Source organism: Schistocerca cancellata, chromosome 6, assembly GCF_023864275.1.
Source record: "Schistocerca cancellata isolate TAMUIC-IGC-003103 chromosome 6, iqSchCanc2.1, whole genome shotgun sequence".
In the NCBI taxonomy this organism is placed as follows: domain Eukaryota; kingdom Metazoa; phylum Arthropoda; class Insecta; order Orthoptera; family Acrididae; genus Schistocerca; species Schistocerca cancellata.
In genome coordinates this window covers 510,953,566-510,970,394 of record NC_064631.1, presented here as the reverse complement: position 1 = coordinate 510,970,394, position 16,829 = coordinate 510,953,566, and the positions used below count along the sequence as shown (strand labels likewise).

The 16,829-nt window shown below is 39.3% G+C and overlaps 1 protein-coding gene across 2 annotated transcripts in view; it reads left to right on the top strand.

The window, feature by feature from the left end:
• Positions 1–16,829, top strand: part of LOC126190945 (NBAS subunit of NRZ tethering complex-like) — a 410,919-nt gene that overhangs the window by 361,289 nt on the left and 32,801 nt on the right. For both annotated transcript variants that reach the window (XM_049931590.1, XM_049931589.1), the window contains exon 37: positions 887–1,061. In XM_049931590.1, the coding sequence (XP_049787547.1) occupies positions 887–1,061 (175 nt within the window). The remainder of the gene's footprint in view (positions 1–886; positions 1,062–16,829) is intronic.

Sequence of the window (16,829 nt, the reverse complement as noted above, 5' to 3'; positions counted from 1 at the left end):
GTCAGCCAAGTCTCTGAGGGGCCCCGTAACACGCCTAACATTAGAGCTCCCAACTACCAATAATCCCACCCTCTGCGATTGCCCAGATCTTGCGGGCTGAGTTATCTCATGATCAGCACAAACACAAACCTCTTGAATTTTGCTATATGCATTGTTTTCACATTCCATATGAAACAAAAGAATTTAATTTGTGTTTTGTGCTATACTACTATTTATCGATGATGATTTAGCACTTTTGCTGGAAGAGTTGCCAATTTCTCTTCAAAGTTTAAGATGGGGATATTTGTGCAAAACCAATAAATAAATTTCACATATGGGTATGGGTTAGAAAGGGGGGGGGGGGGGGGGGAAGGGAGAGAGGGAGAGAGAGAGAGAGAGAGAGAGAGAGAGAGAGAGAGAGAGAGAGAGAGAGAGAGAGGAAAAATGGATCCATTGTTCACATGTAGAAAATAACAACAGAGAATGCATGATCAAATCTGGTACATCATCATTTGTAATTCTCCTCATGAGATGGTCATGGTGTGGAGAGAGACAAAACAGCCTGCTACAAGTGAGTAGTAACTAAGTATTGTCACTAAAAACATGAAAATAACACTGCTTGCAAGGAAGGTGTCCTATGTTTGGATAATCATTGTTAAAATTTCCTGTTTTGCAAACAGATGTTATGAAACTACAGTAACATAGTTATTTGAAGTTAAGTTTCTAGTGAAAACATTGTTTACAGGAAGGGTGGAGCAGACAGCTGATTGAAAATTGTTGAATATGCTTTTTAACAGTAACATTTATTTTTAATACTTATAGTAAAAATTTGTGCAAGAAACTTAGTGTGGAAAGAGCAACAAGAAAATTACATAACACAAGATCATGAATTTTTGGTACATTTCAGAAATGGTCCCGCACCCGAATCTTTGGCCCTACTTCCTCATATACTTCACCGCTTACAAGAAGTGGCTGATGACAGAGGATGTTCATTGGTTGATCCATGGTCTGCACTTGAGCCACTGTGCTATGATGAGTCCCTGCCTCCTAAACTAAGATTACAGTCTGTAAATTTCCTCGAGGTAACTGCTCTAATTGTTTCCATGATGCAGCTTTTTAAGGTTTACTGCAAGTGTGAACAGCATGGATTAGTAGACTAATAGTATGAACATGAGTGTTTCTTTCTTGGTAGAGATATTTGGATGCTGTAGGATGTTTACTTTGTACAGAGCTAAAAAGCAGGTAATCAAATCACATAGCTGAAAAAATAGCTATCTACTCTTGAAATTCCATGTATGAACTTTAGATTTATATTATTTGAAAAAAGCATTTTAAAAATGCACATGCAGTTGATTTCTAAAGAATGGTATTATTTTTATAGCAGCAGAGTTTTGTTTCATTTCATACACCTTGCTTTATGCCATTTTTGTAATTTCTATTGTTGAGTTTTAATTAATGGTAAAAAATGAAAGTAAAACAAAGATTGTCCATGTGTCTCACATTCAGCACTGCAGCCCCATTATGTCAGATGAATAAAGAAAGTTTACATTAATCCTGTGCCTTGTCAGACATACAGCCTCACTCTCATCTTCCAAGCAGACAAAATAATTTGCTCTTGTTATGGACTGTTTGGTGACAATCTACAGTTTTATTAGTGAGGTATTTATTTACACATCTCTATGTTCATTATACCTATTTATGTTGAAGAAGGCATGAACAGATTTACAAGAATAAAGGCTCCTTTCTCTCTCTCTCTCTCTCTCTCTCTCTCTCTCTCTCTCTCTCTCTCTCTCACTCACTCACTCACTCACTCTGTCTCTGATGTATATGTGGCTACAAGCTAATCATTGTCATCAGTTCAGTTAACAATTGTTTAAATTCATCAACTGCAACAATCCTCCGCCCCTCCCCCTCCCTCTTTGCATGCATACACTATTCCAAAAAAGCCTCTATGACACAGAATGTGTTATCAGACAAAAGTTGTTGTAGTTTGTTCTTTGATTGTATTTATTTGGATTGTATTTATTTTCTTTTGACATATTTAATTTGCTGGGGAAATGATCAGATAATTTTATGGTTGCTCAAAGTTCTTCTTGGCATGCTTGAAAAAGATTATGTCATAAATAGTTGTATTTATTAATAATTCAACTGTCGTATTCAAATTGATACTTCGTTAAGAAGAAAATGTATTGTGAGGCAATTAAATGCGCAAGTACTGTTCATTGTATGACTAGAGGAAATAGGGAATGCCACTAGACCCTATTTCCAAAGAAGTGATACACAGCCCTGGGTTGAGGATTGTATCTCAAATGTGAATGAATCTCACTGAAGATTAACAGTAGGAGAATGTGAAAGGCAAGGAGAAGCCACATCATTAAAGATCCTCAGTGATATCTCAAACTCTGTTGGTAGAATGTACAGAAAGAAGGAAATAAATCAGACCACTGATCATATGAAACAAAGCCCAGGATCTGGCAGGGGAATAAACCACAACAAAGCTTCTCAGGATGTCATTCAGCAAAATCCCAGCAAAACTAAAAGTAATAAAAAATTTAAAACTGTATCAGGGAATATGAAAAATCTACATGAAACTGGGAAACTATAAAAATTAAAAGAAATTGTGAAGCTAGGCATATCAGAAACTACGTAGGAAGACAGGGGAGACTTCATATCAGATGATTACAGAGTCATTTTCACTGGTAAAGAGAAACGAGGTTCAAGTGATGTAGCAATTGTTCTAAGGGACAGGTGGAGGAACAATGGGATCAATACTTACCACATTAACAATCAGTAACTGATGTAAAGATAAAGACTTTCTCAGTAGGTCTATGAAGTATCCAAGTCTACTTTACAACAACAAACAGTGAAGAGGAAGGCATTAAAGATATATATGAAAAAATAGAAGACCTGCTAGAAATAACAAAGAAAAATGATGATGTTGTAATAATGGAAGACTTTACTGCCTGTGTGTGTAGCCACAGTTCAAAATGGGTTGTACTACAAGCGCTACTAGAATTCTATGAACACTGTGAAATGGTCATAATGAACACAATTCAAATTTCCTAATAAAAGAAGATGTGCATGTGAAGCACCAGGGGATAGTTCTAGGTACAAAATAGATTAAATACAATCAAATAGAAGATAAAGAATATCTAGTCATTCCTATTCTAGTGTTGACATTGATAGTGATCACACAATAGTTATAACCAGGTGCAGTACTGAGTCAAAAAGCAACAAAGTAACACAACTGGGACTAAGTGATATGTAGAAGGACTAAAAGAAACACAGCCAAGGAGTATAGAGTGGACACAGACAAGATGAATCAAGAAATTGTAATATGGGTGAAAATAAGACAATGTATCATTGAGGTAGCACTAGATGTACTACTCAGTAATGCCGTCAAATAATTTTCCAGGCTAACTCATCGCTTAGAAAGAAAGTATTGACTGCACAAAAGTGGCCTATAAGAATAATATGTGGTTGTCACCGGTGACTGTCATGTATGTACTTCAAGGAGTTGGTATTTTAAATGGACCATCACAATATACATATTCAATAAAAAAATTCATTGCAAGTAATCCACTACAATTTGAGAAGAATACATAACATGTATTACCCATTATTAAAGCTATAAGTGGTTCTGAAAGGTATTCAGTATACAGCAACCAAAAGTTTTTCATCTTTGCCCAGTAACATAAAATGTCTAACAGGTGAAAAGCAGGTTTTAAATCTAACCAAAAATCATTTCTCCTGGAGAACTCTTTCAAGTCCCTTTTCAGTCAAAGAATCTGTCAAATGATCTAACTAAAGAAGAGGAAACTGAAGCCAAACAACCTTGGATGCCACAAGAAATACTGGGTCTCAAAAAATAAGGAATTTTTAAGGAATATAAGTTTCGAGGGGGAAAAAAAAAAACACCAATTACCAAGTCAAAATTCATGAACGCTTTAAACAATGCACAATGCGAAGGAACAAATGTACAAATTTGTGCTATGAGGATGGAATGCTGCTAATGGAATTAATTTTAAAAATTGAAAAAGAAAGAAAAAAGCAATCAGATATTTTGTGAAATCATTTGCCTAAAAGTAAGAAGTAAAATAGTTTAAGGAAACTTTGGTTGCGCCTTTGAATGATGCTTGAAATCACATACAGTAAATGAGATGCCAATTGCTGTATCCTACTACTAGTGCGTATGAGTGTGAGTGCGCCAAGTGTAGTGTCACCATGTGTGTGTACTTAAATCACACAGCGCAGTCTCCTCCACACTGTCTGCCAGCAACTCGCATCTATATACGTGCAGACCAGCACTGTCTCACACTCACTATGTTCTTTTAGTTTGTACCACTCATGTCAGTTGGTCTGTGTATTACTTATGTTGTCCCGTCTGTATGATTCTTTTGACTTCCTACGTGTGGAGTCACAAGAGGCTTATTTCCGTTATTGTTCAGAGGTTAATGAATAAAGCCATATTTAAGTTACTAGGATACTACATAATTGCTGACAAGTTTGGAACTGTTTCCGAGTGTGCAATCATTAAGTGCAGTTTCATCAGGTTAAGTCATTATGAACGCCATGCTACCATCCCTGATTGAACACCTTACTTCAGGGGTGACCACTTTGTAAGCTTCCATTAACAGACAAGGTACCGTTTCATTGGTCTGTCCACCCACTTTTCTTCTGTGTGATGATTCAACTGAGGATTGGGAAGTTTATGAGAAAAGACTCAAAAAGCATATTTTGGCTTAGGTGTGACAGACTCGAATTTGTGGGAAATCTTATTCTTTTTGTGGATTCCACCTAAGATGTACCAATGACTGTGTCAGCTTGTTCCTTTAAGTGAATGGCAGCTCTTACTCATGATCGCATGTTGGTTTATTGTCCAGCTACCACCTCAAATGAACACACATCATAGCAGCGCGAGTTGAATTCTACCAATTCCCCAGGAAACTCAACCTGTCATACAGGACCAGGGCAGCCGAACTTCATGGCTTTAGCTGTAAGTGTCAGTTCATTACTGGTGCCTCAATGACTTTTTTCCAGACTCTGATGTGTAACACAATTATCCGTTTAGCTCCAGACAAGGAAGCGCGCCCAAAGGCTTTATTCTGTGAAAACCCCTTTTTGGCGGAAGTTTTGCAAATTGCACAATCTTTTGAAGTTTCTTGGACAGTGAGTGACCAAACTGAACTGTGGGTTGATGTGGCTGTAGAGTCACAAGAAGTGCCCACTAGGATGACAGATAGTTTGCACGATGAAGTGGCAGTGGCAGTGGTAAACATGTGGACCCAGTGCCGAGCAGAACAAGGCTGGCCCAAGCAGCCACAACCACCACAGCACCAACATCAGCATTCTCTGTTTCCATCTTGTCCTTTCTGTTTCATTCAGCACAAACATTTGGCATGCCCTAAGTGCTGGGCTACTTGTAACGCTTGACTGATGAAGGGCCACATTGCCTTCGTGTGTCATTCACCAAAGGTTGCTCAGCGTATGGAAATGGATGTAATCTGTGACTCCAGAGCTTGTGACTTCCCCCAAGTTGTTTGTGGAGTTAAGTTTTTTTCGCCAAGTGCTCCAGCTATACATCGATGCAGGTGGTACAGTGACATTATTGAATTGGAAGCTGGTCAGTTATAACAAACAGAACGTAATGCTCTTCTGATTGTTTATGATATCTGCCTTTTACAAGTCAGTAGTTTGTTCCATTACATTTTTGCTGGTTGCTGTTACCAGTATTGAGAACTTGCTCTTGCTCAGGACAGACGGATTTCAGACATTTGGATTTTCTGTCACCAACACAGTTCACCTGCCCTCATTTTTGTCATATGCATCCTATTACTGTTGCCCTGATAGATCAAGTGAAATCAGAATTGGATGACTTAGATTTCTATGGGTGGTCCAACCTGCAATGGCTAGAAAATGGCAGATTCTGCTGGTTGGAAGCTAGCGGGGAATCTTCACCTCTTTGGCAACTTCAGTACTACAGTCAACAAGCAGTTAATCGTGGATACATATCCTCTCCCATGCCAGGAGGAACTCATGGCAAAAATATTGGGTGGCCAGTACTTTTCTAAAACTGATTTGTCTGAAGCATATCTGCAGGTTCCTGTGCACAAAGAGTTTCAGCAGGTTCCAGTTTTGACTACTCCTTTTGGTCTCTATCACTATTTGCACCTTCCTTTTGGTGTGGCTAGCACTGCTGCTATTTTCCAACGATTTTGAGAGCAGTTGCCTATGTCTGTACTGGCTTACATTAATTATCTGGATGACATTGTTATCATGGGCTTCTCCATGATGGAACATTTGAAAAACTTGCTCACTTTGTTTTTTATATTACTGTCCACAGGTTTGGTGTAACCTCAAGAAATCTCAGTTTTTAAACTTTTTATTGTTTATCCGGGATTCGAGATATTGTGGGGTGGGGTTCGCTCTCTGCCACACCCCATCTCTTTTGTTATGCCTATCCCTCACCCCCTCCTAGAGAATATACCCTGTTGTTGTTGTGGTCTTCAGTCCTGAGACTGGTTTGATGCAGCTCTCCATGCTACTCTATCCTGTGCAAGCTTCTTCATCTCCCAGTACCTACTGCAACCTACATCCTTCTGAATCTGCTTAGTGTATTCATCTCTTGGTCTCCCTCTACGATTTTTACCCTCCACGCTGCCCTCCAATGCTAAATTTGTGATCCCTTGATGCCTCAAAACATGTCCTACCAACCGATCCCTTCTTCTAGTCAAGTTGTGCCACAAACTTCTCTTCTCCCCAATCCTATTCAATACCTCCTCATTAGTTACATGATCTACCCACCTTATCTTCAGCATTCTTCTGTAGCACCACATTTCGAAAGCTTCTATTCTCTTCTTGTCCATACTAGTTATCGTCCATGTTTCACTTCCATACATGGCTACACTCAATACAAATACTTTCAGAAACGACTTCCTGATGCTTAAATCTATACTCGATGTTAACAAATTTCTCTTCTTCAGAAACGATTTCCTTGCCATTGCCAGTCTACATTTTATATCCTCTCTACTTCGACCATCATCAGTTATTTTACTCCCTAAATAGCAAAACTCCTTTACTACTTTAAGTGTCTCATTTCCTAATCTAATTCCCTCAGCATCACCCGACTTAATTCGACTCCATTCCATTATCCTTGTTTTACTTTTGTTGATGTTCATCTTATATCCTCCTTTCAAGACACTGTCCATTCCGTTCAACTGCTCTTCCAAGTCCTTTGCTGTCTCTGACAGAATTACAATGTCATCGGCGAACCTCAAAGTTTTTACTTCTTCTCCATGAATTTTAATACCTACTCCGAATTTTTCTTTTGTTTCCTTTACTGCTTGCTCAATATACAGATTGAATAACATCGGGGATAGGCTACAACCCTGTCTCACTCCTTTCCCAACCACTGCTTCCCTTTCATGCCCCTCGACTCTTATAACTGCCATCTGGTTTCTGTACAAATTGTAAATAGACTTTCGCTCCCTGTATTTTACCCTTGCCACCTTTAGAATGTGGAAGAGAGTATTCCAGTCAACATTGTCAAAAGCTTTCTCTAAGTCTACAAATGCTAGAAACGTAGGTTTGCCTTTTCTTAATCTTACTTCTAAGATAAGTCGTAAGGTTAGTATTGCCTCACGTGTTCCAACATTTCTACGGAATCCAAACTGATCTTCCCCGAGGTCCGCTTCTACCAGTTTTTCCATTCATCTGTAAAGAATTCGCGTTAGTATTTTGCAACTGATAGTTCGGTAATTTTCACATCTGTCAACACCTGCTTTCTTTGGGATTGGAATTATTATATTCTTCTTGAAGTCTGAGGGTATTTCACCTGTCTCATACATCTTGCTCACCAGATGGTAGAGTTTTGTCAGGACTGGCTCTCCCAAGGCCGTCAGTAGTTATAATGGATTGTTGTCTACTCCTGGGGCCTTGTTTCGACTCAGGTCTTTCAGTGCTCTGTCAAACTCTTCACGCAGTATCGTATCTCCCATTTCATCTTCATCTACATCCTCTTCCATTTCCATAATATTGTCCTCAAGTACATCGCCCTTGTATAAACCCTCTATATACTCCATCCACCTTTCTGCCTTCCCTTCTTTGCTTAGAACTGGGTTGCCATCTGAGCTCTTGATATTCATACAAGTGGTTCTCTTCTCTCCAAAGGTCTCTTTAATTTTCCTGTAGGCAGTATCTATCTTACCCCTAGTGAGACAAGCCTCTACATCCTTACATTTGTCCTCTAGCCATCCCTGCTTAGCCATTTTGCACTTCCTGTCGATCTCATTTTTGAGACGTTTGTATTCCTTTTTGCCTGCTTCATTGACTGCATTCTTATATTTTCTCCTTGCATCAATTAAATTCAATATTTCTTCTGTTACCCAAGGATTTCTACTAGCCCTCGTCTTTTTACCTACTTGATCCTCTGCTGCCTTCACTACTTCATCGCTCAAAGCTACCCATTCTTCTTCTACTGTATTTCTTTCCCCCATTCCTGTCAATTGTTCCCTTATGCTCTCCCTGAAACTCTGTACAACCTCTGGTTCTTCAGTTTATCCAGGTCCCATCTCCTTAAATTCCCACCTTTTTGCAGTTTCCTCAGTTTTAATCTACAGCTCATAACGAATAGATTGTGGTCAGAGTCCACATCTGCCCCTGGAAATGTCTTACAATTTAAAACCTGGTTCCTAAATCTCTGTCTTACCATTATATAATCTATCTGATACCTTTTAGTATCTCCAGGATTCTTCCAGGTATACAACCTTCTTTTATGATTCTTGAACCAAGTGTTAGCTATGATTAAGTTATGCTCTGTGCAAAATTCTACAAGGCGGCTTCCTCTTTCATTTCTTCCCCCCAATCCATATTCACCTACTATGTTTCCTTCTCTCCCTTTTCCTACTGAAGAATTCCAGTCACCCATGACTATTAAATTTTCGTCTCCCTTCACTACCTGAATAATTTCTTTTATCTCGTCATACATTTCATCAATTTCTTCATCATCTGCAGAGCTAGTTGGCATATAAACTTGTACTACTGTAGTAGGCATGGGCTTTGTGTCTATCTTGGCCACAATAATGCGTTCACTATGCTGTTTGTAGTAGCTAACCCGCACTCCTATTTTTTTATTCATTATTAAACCTACTCCTGCATTACCTCTGTTTGATTTTGTATTCATAACCCTGTAATCACCTGACCAAAAGTCTTGTTCCTCCTGCCACCGAACTTCACTAATTCCCACTATATCTAACTTTAACCTATCCATTTCCCTTTTTAAATTTTCTAACCTACCTGCCCGATTAAGGGATCTGACATTCGACGCTCCGATCCGTAGAACGCCAGTTTTCTTTCTCCTGATAACGACGTCCTCTTGAGTAGTCCCCGCCCGGAGATCCGAATGGGGGACTATTTTACCTCCAGAATATTTTACCCAAGAGGACGCCATCATCATTTAATCATACAGTAAAGCTGCATGTCCTCGGGAAAAATTACGGCTGTAGTTTCCCCTTGCTTTCAGCCGTTTGCAGTACCAGCACAGCAAGGCCGTTTTGGTTAATGTTACAAGGCCAGATCAGTCAATCATCCAGACTGTTGCCCCTGCAACTACTGAAAAGGCTGCTGCCCCTCTTCAGGAACCACATGTTTGTCTGGCCTCTCAACAGATACCCCTCCGTTGTGGTTGCACCTACTACCATAAATTCCTGCCAAGGGCTGCCACATTGGCCCATCTGTTGCATGCCTTGTCACATAAGAATGTACCTTTTTGCTTGAGCGTGCATTGTGAAAATGCTTTTCATATGGTGAAATCCAAACTACTCGTGGCCCCTTGTTTAGTTACATTTTCTGTGGACCAGCACATAGTTTAGGGGATTGATGCCTTACAGTATGGCCTTGGTGCAGTCCTTGCGCACTGATACGCCAACAGCTCTGAACGAGCAGTTGCTTTCTCCCCCTGGCCCAGCAACGTTACTCTCAGATGGAAAAAGAGGCTCTTGCCATAGTCTGTAGTCTCCAGAATTTTTTTTTAATCCCTCCATGTTTACATTACTGACCATAAATCCTTGTTTTCCTTGCCTGACAAAGCAGCATGCCACTTACAATGCTGGGTACTATTTGTTTCGTTACAGTTAATAATCTATTTTCGACCTACGTCCAAAGATGCCAGTGTGGATGCCTTGTCTCGCCTTCCTGTGGATCCTGATACCAAATTTGATTGTGAAGAATTGCTTGTCTTCCATCTTGATATTGAAACACAGGTCGCAGTTGAGGATTTCCCATTATTACGAGTTCACGCCTAGGAGCTGCCATTGCCACTGACACGGTTCTACATCTACATTTATACTCTACAAACCATGGTGAGGTGCTTGGCAGAGGGTACATCCCAATGTGACAGTTATTAGGTGTTCTTCCTGTTCCACTCAGGTATGGAACGCAGGAAGAATGATGGTTTGAATGCCGCTGTGCATGCAGTAATTATTCTAATCTTATACTCACGATTCATAGGTGAGCAATATCTAGGGGGCTGTAGTATATTCCTAGAGTCACCATTTAAAGCCCGTTCTTGAAACTTTGTTAATAGAGTTTCTGAGGATATTTAATCTATGAGGCTTGGAACTCTAATGGTGGCAACTATTTATTTACAGCTTGTACAAAATAGATACATGTTTCAAAGTTTTACTAACCTTCAAAGTAGTCACCAGCATTGTGTATAACCCATTGCCAGCAATGTGGAAGTCGTTGGATACTCTTAGCAGTGCCAGTTGTGTTGACAGATCGAGCGGCGTGGTCTATTGCCTGATGAATTTGTAGCAGTTCGGAAGTGAATGCTGTGAAGTGTTTCCTTCAGTTTAGAAATTGAGTTGAACTCATGAGGGCTTAAGTCAAGGGAGTGCAGTAGGTGGTACAGCACTTAGCAGCCCCATCAGTCAAACAGATCAGTAACAGCTTGCATGGTACGTGCTTGAGCATTGTCCTGCAAAATGATGGTCAGGTCCTGCAGAAAATGTCATCACTTCTGTCTCTATGCTGTTCATTTTTGTAACACAACCTACGATCAGCTTAGAGACAGAAATGATGACACTTTCTGTAGGACCTGGCCGTCATTTTGCAGGGCAATGCTCAAGCACATACAGTGCAAGCCGATACTGATTTGTTTGACTGATGGGGCTGCTAAGTGCTATACCACCTACCTGCACTCCCCTGACTTAAGCCCTCGTGAGTTCAACTCGATTTCTAAACTGAAGGAAACACTTCAGGGCATTCACTTCAGAACTGCTACAAATTTCTCGGGCAATAGACTGCACTGCTCGAACTGTCAACACAACTGGCACTGCTAAGAGTATCCTGCGACTTCCACATTGCTGGCAATGGGTTATACACAATGCTGGTGACTACTTTGAAGGTCAGTAAAACTTTGAAACATGTATCTGTTTTTTACGATCTGTAAATAAATAGTTGCCACTATTAAAGTTTCAACCCTCGTATCTTCAAGAGTCGTCCAGTTCAGTTCCTTCAGTATCTCTGTGACATTCTTCCACAGATTAAACAAACCTGTGACCATTTGTGGTGCCGTTTGCTGTATATGTCAAATATCCTTTGTTAACCCGGTTTGCTGTGAGTCCCATATACTTGAGCAATATTGTAGGATTGGCACAAGTGATTTGTAAGCAATCTCCTTTGTAGACTGTTTGCACTTCCCAGTATTCTACCAATAAACTGAAATCTACCACTTGCTTTACCCACGACTGAGCCTATGTGATCATTCCATTTCATATCTGTACAGAATGTTACACCTAGGTATTTATATGAGTTGGCTTTTTCCAGCAGCAACTCATTGATAATATGGTCCTTGATACTATATTTCTTTGTTTTGTGAAGTGCACAAGTTTACATTTCTGAAGATTTACAGCAAGTTGCCAATCTTTGCACCACTTTGAAATCTTACCAAGATCTGAGTGAATATTATGTAACTTCATTATAGAATACTGCATCATCTGCAAAAGATCTGATGTTACTATTAATATTGCCTACAAGGTCATTAATACACAACATGAGCAGCAAGGGTACCAACACATTTCCCTGGGGTACACCCAAGGCTACTCCTGCAACTAATGATGACGACTCTCCGTCCAAGTTAACATGCTGTGTTCTTCCTACCAAAAAGTCGTCAGTCTAGTCACAAATTTTGTCCTCCCTACCAAAAAGTCCTCAAACCAGCACAAATTTCAGTTGATACCCCATAAGATTGAACTTTTGACAGTAAGCATAGCTGTGGTACTGAGTCAAATGCTTTTCTGAAATCAACACATACAGCATCTACCTTATTGCCTTGATGCAAAACTTTCAGCATCTCGTGCGAGAAAAGTGTGAGTTTGGTTTCACATGATTAATGTTTTTGAAATCCATGTTGTTTGGCACTGAGGTCATTCTGTTGAAGATACCGTATTTACTCGAATCTAAGCCGCGCCTTTTTTCCAGTTTTTGTAACCAAAAAAACCGCCTGCGGCTTAGAATCGAGTGCAAAATAAGCGGAAGTTTGAAAAATGTTGGTAGGTGCCGCCACAACTAACTTCTGCCGTCGAATATATGTAGCGCTACACAGGCATGCAAATAAATACTGGCGGCAAAACCTCTGCGTCAGTAAAAAAATTTAAAAAAAAAAAGGTGGAAGACGAGCTTTTTTCTCTGCCCCGAGTTTCAACCACTTCATTTTCATACATTATCCAACGAAGTAAATACAGATTCCGTATTGTTCATCTTCGAATGTAGCAGCATTTCAATGTACTACGAAAATCCGACTGGCAAGACCGTTTGGGATGTTTGTCAACATGCCCAACTCTACGTTCTGAATTTTTTCTTACCTGTGAGAAGAGATGGTTGCTAATAGGAACTTTTATGAATTGTGAATCACACGCAGTATTCTCTTCACCATAAGAATAATACGAATATAAACATTTTGCCGTGTATTCTTTCGTGTTTGCTGCTATGTCATTTAAATCCTTTCTGCCCAATAAACTACGAAACTAGAGTGCGACAACAGCAAACGCGGAAGAATATACATATCATGTCATGTTTATATTCGTATTATTCTTATGCCTAATAGTGATACAGTCAGAATTGAAGCACGGGAATTGACTAGATTTTTAAATCTAAGATGACTAATTTCTGTGCAGAATATAATTACTAAAGAGGCGTCTGCAAAGATTTTCAAACGGAGAAAAGTTTTCGCTAAACTCTCGTTCAGAACATCTTGCATCATACGCAGCCTATTATTTGGTTCTTGTTGATCATTATCAAAGAAAGCAGCAGTGTAAGTAACAACAAATAGCAGTCTCTTGCCATTGTTTCGCTAATGAGACGATTCCTCTCTCTTCTTTTTTTTAAATCGTAAGCGGCGGTAGCGCGCACAAAAGCAACCCATGCCGCGAGCGGCGACAGGCCGTAAATACTCATTATCAGAATGCGACGAACAATGTGTGACACAGTACAGTAATGCATTTTCAGCTTAGAGTGACGTAAACACCTATAACAAAGAGAACGGCACTTATCAGATGAAAGAAAAATAAGCAATCAATTCAAACCAGACGAAGCACGTGAAAAAGGAAGGGTACCCGTATAAATACGGACGGAGCACCTGACGCATAGCAATGCCTACCTGGTAAAGCTTAACTGCTAAGCTTACGACAACCAAACTACTGTAGCTGTATCGTCATTTATTCGACCTAAATTGTGTCTCATATTACAATTGACCAACTTTGTTTCGAGTTGGAGGTGTGGCCTAAAACTTTTCTCTCTGCTTCGAGTCTCAAACTTCAGGTGCGGCTTAGATTCGGAAAAATTTTTTTCCTTGATTTCGAGTCTCATTTTTCAGGTGCAGCTTAGATTCGAGTGCGGCTTAGATTCGAGTAAATACGGTAACTTATTATGTTTGAGCTCAGAATATGTTCTATGGTTCTACGACAAATGTATGTCAAGGAAATTGGATGATAACTTTGTGGATCACTTCTACTACCCTTCTTGTGAACTTTTATGACCTGTGTTTTCTTCCAAGATCTATGCTCCGCTTTTTATTCAAGAGATCTACGATAGATTATAGTTAGAAGAGGGGCTAATTCAGCTGCAAATTCAGTATAGAATGTGACAGCAATTCCAATGGACCCTGCAGCTTTGTTCAATTTTAACAATTTCAGCTGTTTCTCAACACCACTGACACTAATGCTTATTTCATTCATTTTTTCAGTGGTACAAGGATTAAATAGGGACAGGTCTCTTGGGTTTTCCTTTGTAAAGGAAGATTTGAAAACAAGGTTAAGCATTTCAGCTTTTGCTTTGCTGCCCTCAATTTCAGTTCCTGTCTCATTCGCTAGGGACTGGACATTAACTTTGGTGCCACTGACGGCCATTACATACGACAAGAATTTCTTTGAGCTGTATGAAAGATCATTTGACAGTATTCTGCTGAGCTGCTTGCTGAAAGAATTGTGCATTGCTCCCTTGACAGCCAAATGCATTTCATTTAGCATCTCCCTATCTATAGACCTACGCTTTATTTTACACCTATTATGCAGTAATCTCTGTTTTTCTCTAGAAGTGTCTTTACGGTGACTATATACCATGGAGTTTTGCTCACATTATGGACTGTTTGACTGGGTACATAATCTATTCAGTGTGTGTTTATGTATTTTTTTTAAACTTGAGCCATAGTTCCTATACGTGCTCCTTCACTGTGCTGAAAGTTTCAAGTTCCTCATTGAGATATGACACTACTGATTTTTTGTCTAGTTTATTGAACATATGTATCTTTCTGCTTCTTTTAATTGTTCTTTGCAATGCAGTAATCATTGTTGCCATAACTGGGTCATGGGTACTGATACCAGTTTCGACGTGGGCATCCTTTAAAGAGGTCAGGTCTATTTGTTGCCATTAGATCCAATATATTTCCTTCATGAATTGGGTTCTAACTATATTTTCTAGGTACTTTTCAGAGAAGGCATTTAGTAAAGTTCACATGATGTCTTATCATACACACCACTAACAAAAATGTAATTTTGCCAATTACTTTTTGGCTGATTAAAGTCTCCACCAGTGATTACAGTATGATTGGGGAACTTACATACAAGTGGACTAAGATTTTTTCTGAAGTTTTCGGTTACATCAGAGATGATTCTGGTAGGCAGTAGAAGGATCCGGTTATCATTTTATGACCACCTTTGATACTGAGTCTTCGCCAAACAATCTCACATGCAGTCCAAATATTATGTCAATGGATCTGATTTGCTTCTCTACTGCAACAAATACACCACTTCCATTTCCTATTTCCATATCCTTTTTAGTACACACTTAAATTTCCCCCTAAAATCACACTGCTATCAATTCCAGGTTTCAACCAGCTTTCTGTACCTAGTATTATATGCACTTCACTGCTTTTCATGAGCACTTCAAAATCTTGGACTTTATTGTGAATGCTTGAACAGTTTACTTTTAGGATTTTAATACTCTCACCTGTGGGAGGCATTTGTTTCTGCCTTACACTGATACTTCTGGGTTTCCTACAGCTATCATTATGTGGATTGGATGGAGAGTCACCTAAATGGGTCATATGTGCATGACATATCAGAGACTGCTACTCAGCTAGCTTAATATGTGTGGGGTGGACGTGTAGGGTGCACACAAGAGTTTTATAGATTTTTCATTTTTTTTATTTTTCTTGTGGAGTTACAACAGGCTTATTTCTGTCTTTAAAGTTAAGTGTTTGACTTACAATCTATGAATTTTAAAGAGTACTGGAGGATATTTGTCTTGTTGTTTATGTAGACTGCAGTCTCATGTTGCATGGCCTTGATATATTTTTGTAAACTGTGCCTGAAGATGTAAAAAATTTCCAACAATTTTTGAGTCTCAAAAACATTTCAATAAAGAATCCTTCAGATACCAGGAAAGAAAATGCATTTTTCACAAGAAATAATGTCTCCCTTACAAGTGCTGTCATCGTCATTGTTCTTGCTCATTCGCTTTTCCCAATAAAAAGAAGTAAATGATTTCAGGAATCCTTCAAAGGGACATCAAATGTTTCTCTAATCTATTTTGTTTCTTATTTTCAGGGAAGTGATTATACAGAACATATGACCTTTCTTCAATTTTTTTATTTTTTTTAATTTTTTTTTTCCAAGTTGCATTCAGAAAGCATGAAATACGTATATTTAAACATCAATCAGTTTTCAATTACTATTAAGAGTATATACATCAAGATAAGCAAAGAAATTTCAATTTATGCTTTTTTATATTTATTTTTTTCATGAAAGTAAGAAATCCACAATTCCTAAAGTAATTGGAATTCTGATAAATTCTTCAGCTCTTAAAAAAGATGGTCACGCTTTATGCAAACTGTTGTCATCATCAATGAGCAGTTCCATTGTAGTTGTAGGTAGTCCTTCCATTCTAAACTGCTGCTTCCCCTAGGGGATCCACAGCTCTTTTGTGGGTAAGAGAGTGCATGGGGCCCTCGTAGGTTGCATTTCTGTCCCAATATCCACTCCTTCCCATCCTAGCTCCTCCCCCTCCTGATGACCTTCTCCCACCCATCCTCTTTCTCCCTCAGAGTTTCCTTTTATTGTGATCCCACTATTCCCTCGGTTCCACTATTCCCTTTTCTTCTTGTGTCTTGTGTTTCTACTCTCCCTTTTATTCTGGTCTCCCCCTTTGGGTTTGACCACCGTTTCTAAATTGTTTATGTAGTGTGAGCCATTTGGGGAAGAAATCCCTTCCTACCATCTCTGGCATCGCTTCCTCTTCCCCCACCCTCCTCCTTCCCCGCTGTAGACCCCCCACTCCCTTGCTGGGTCACCTGG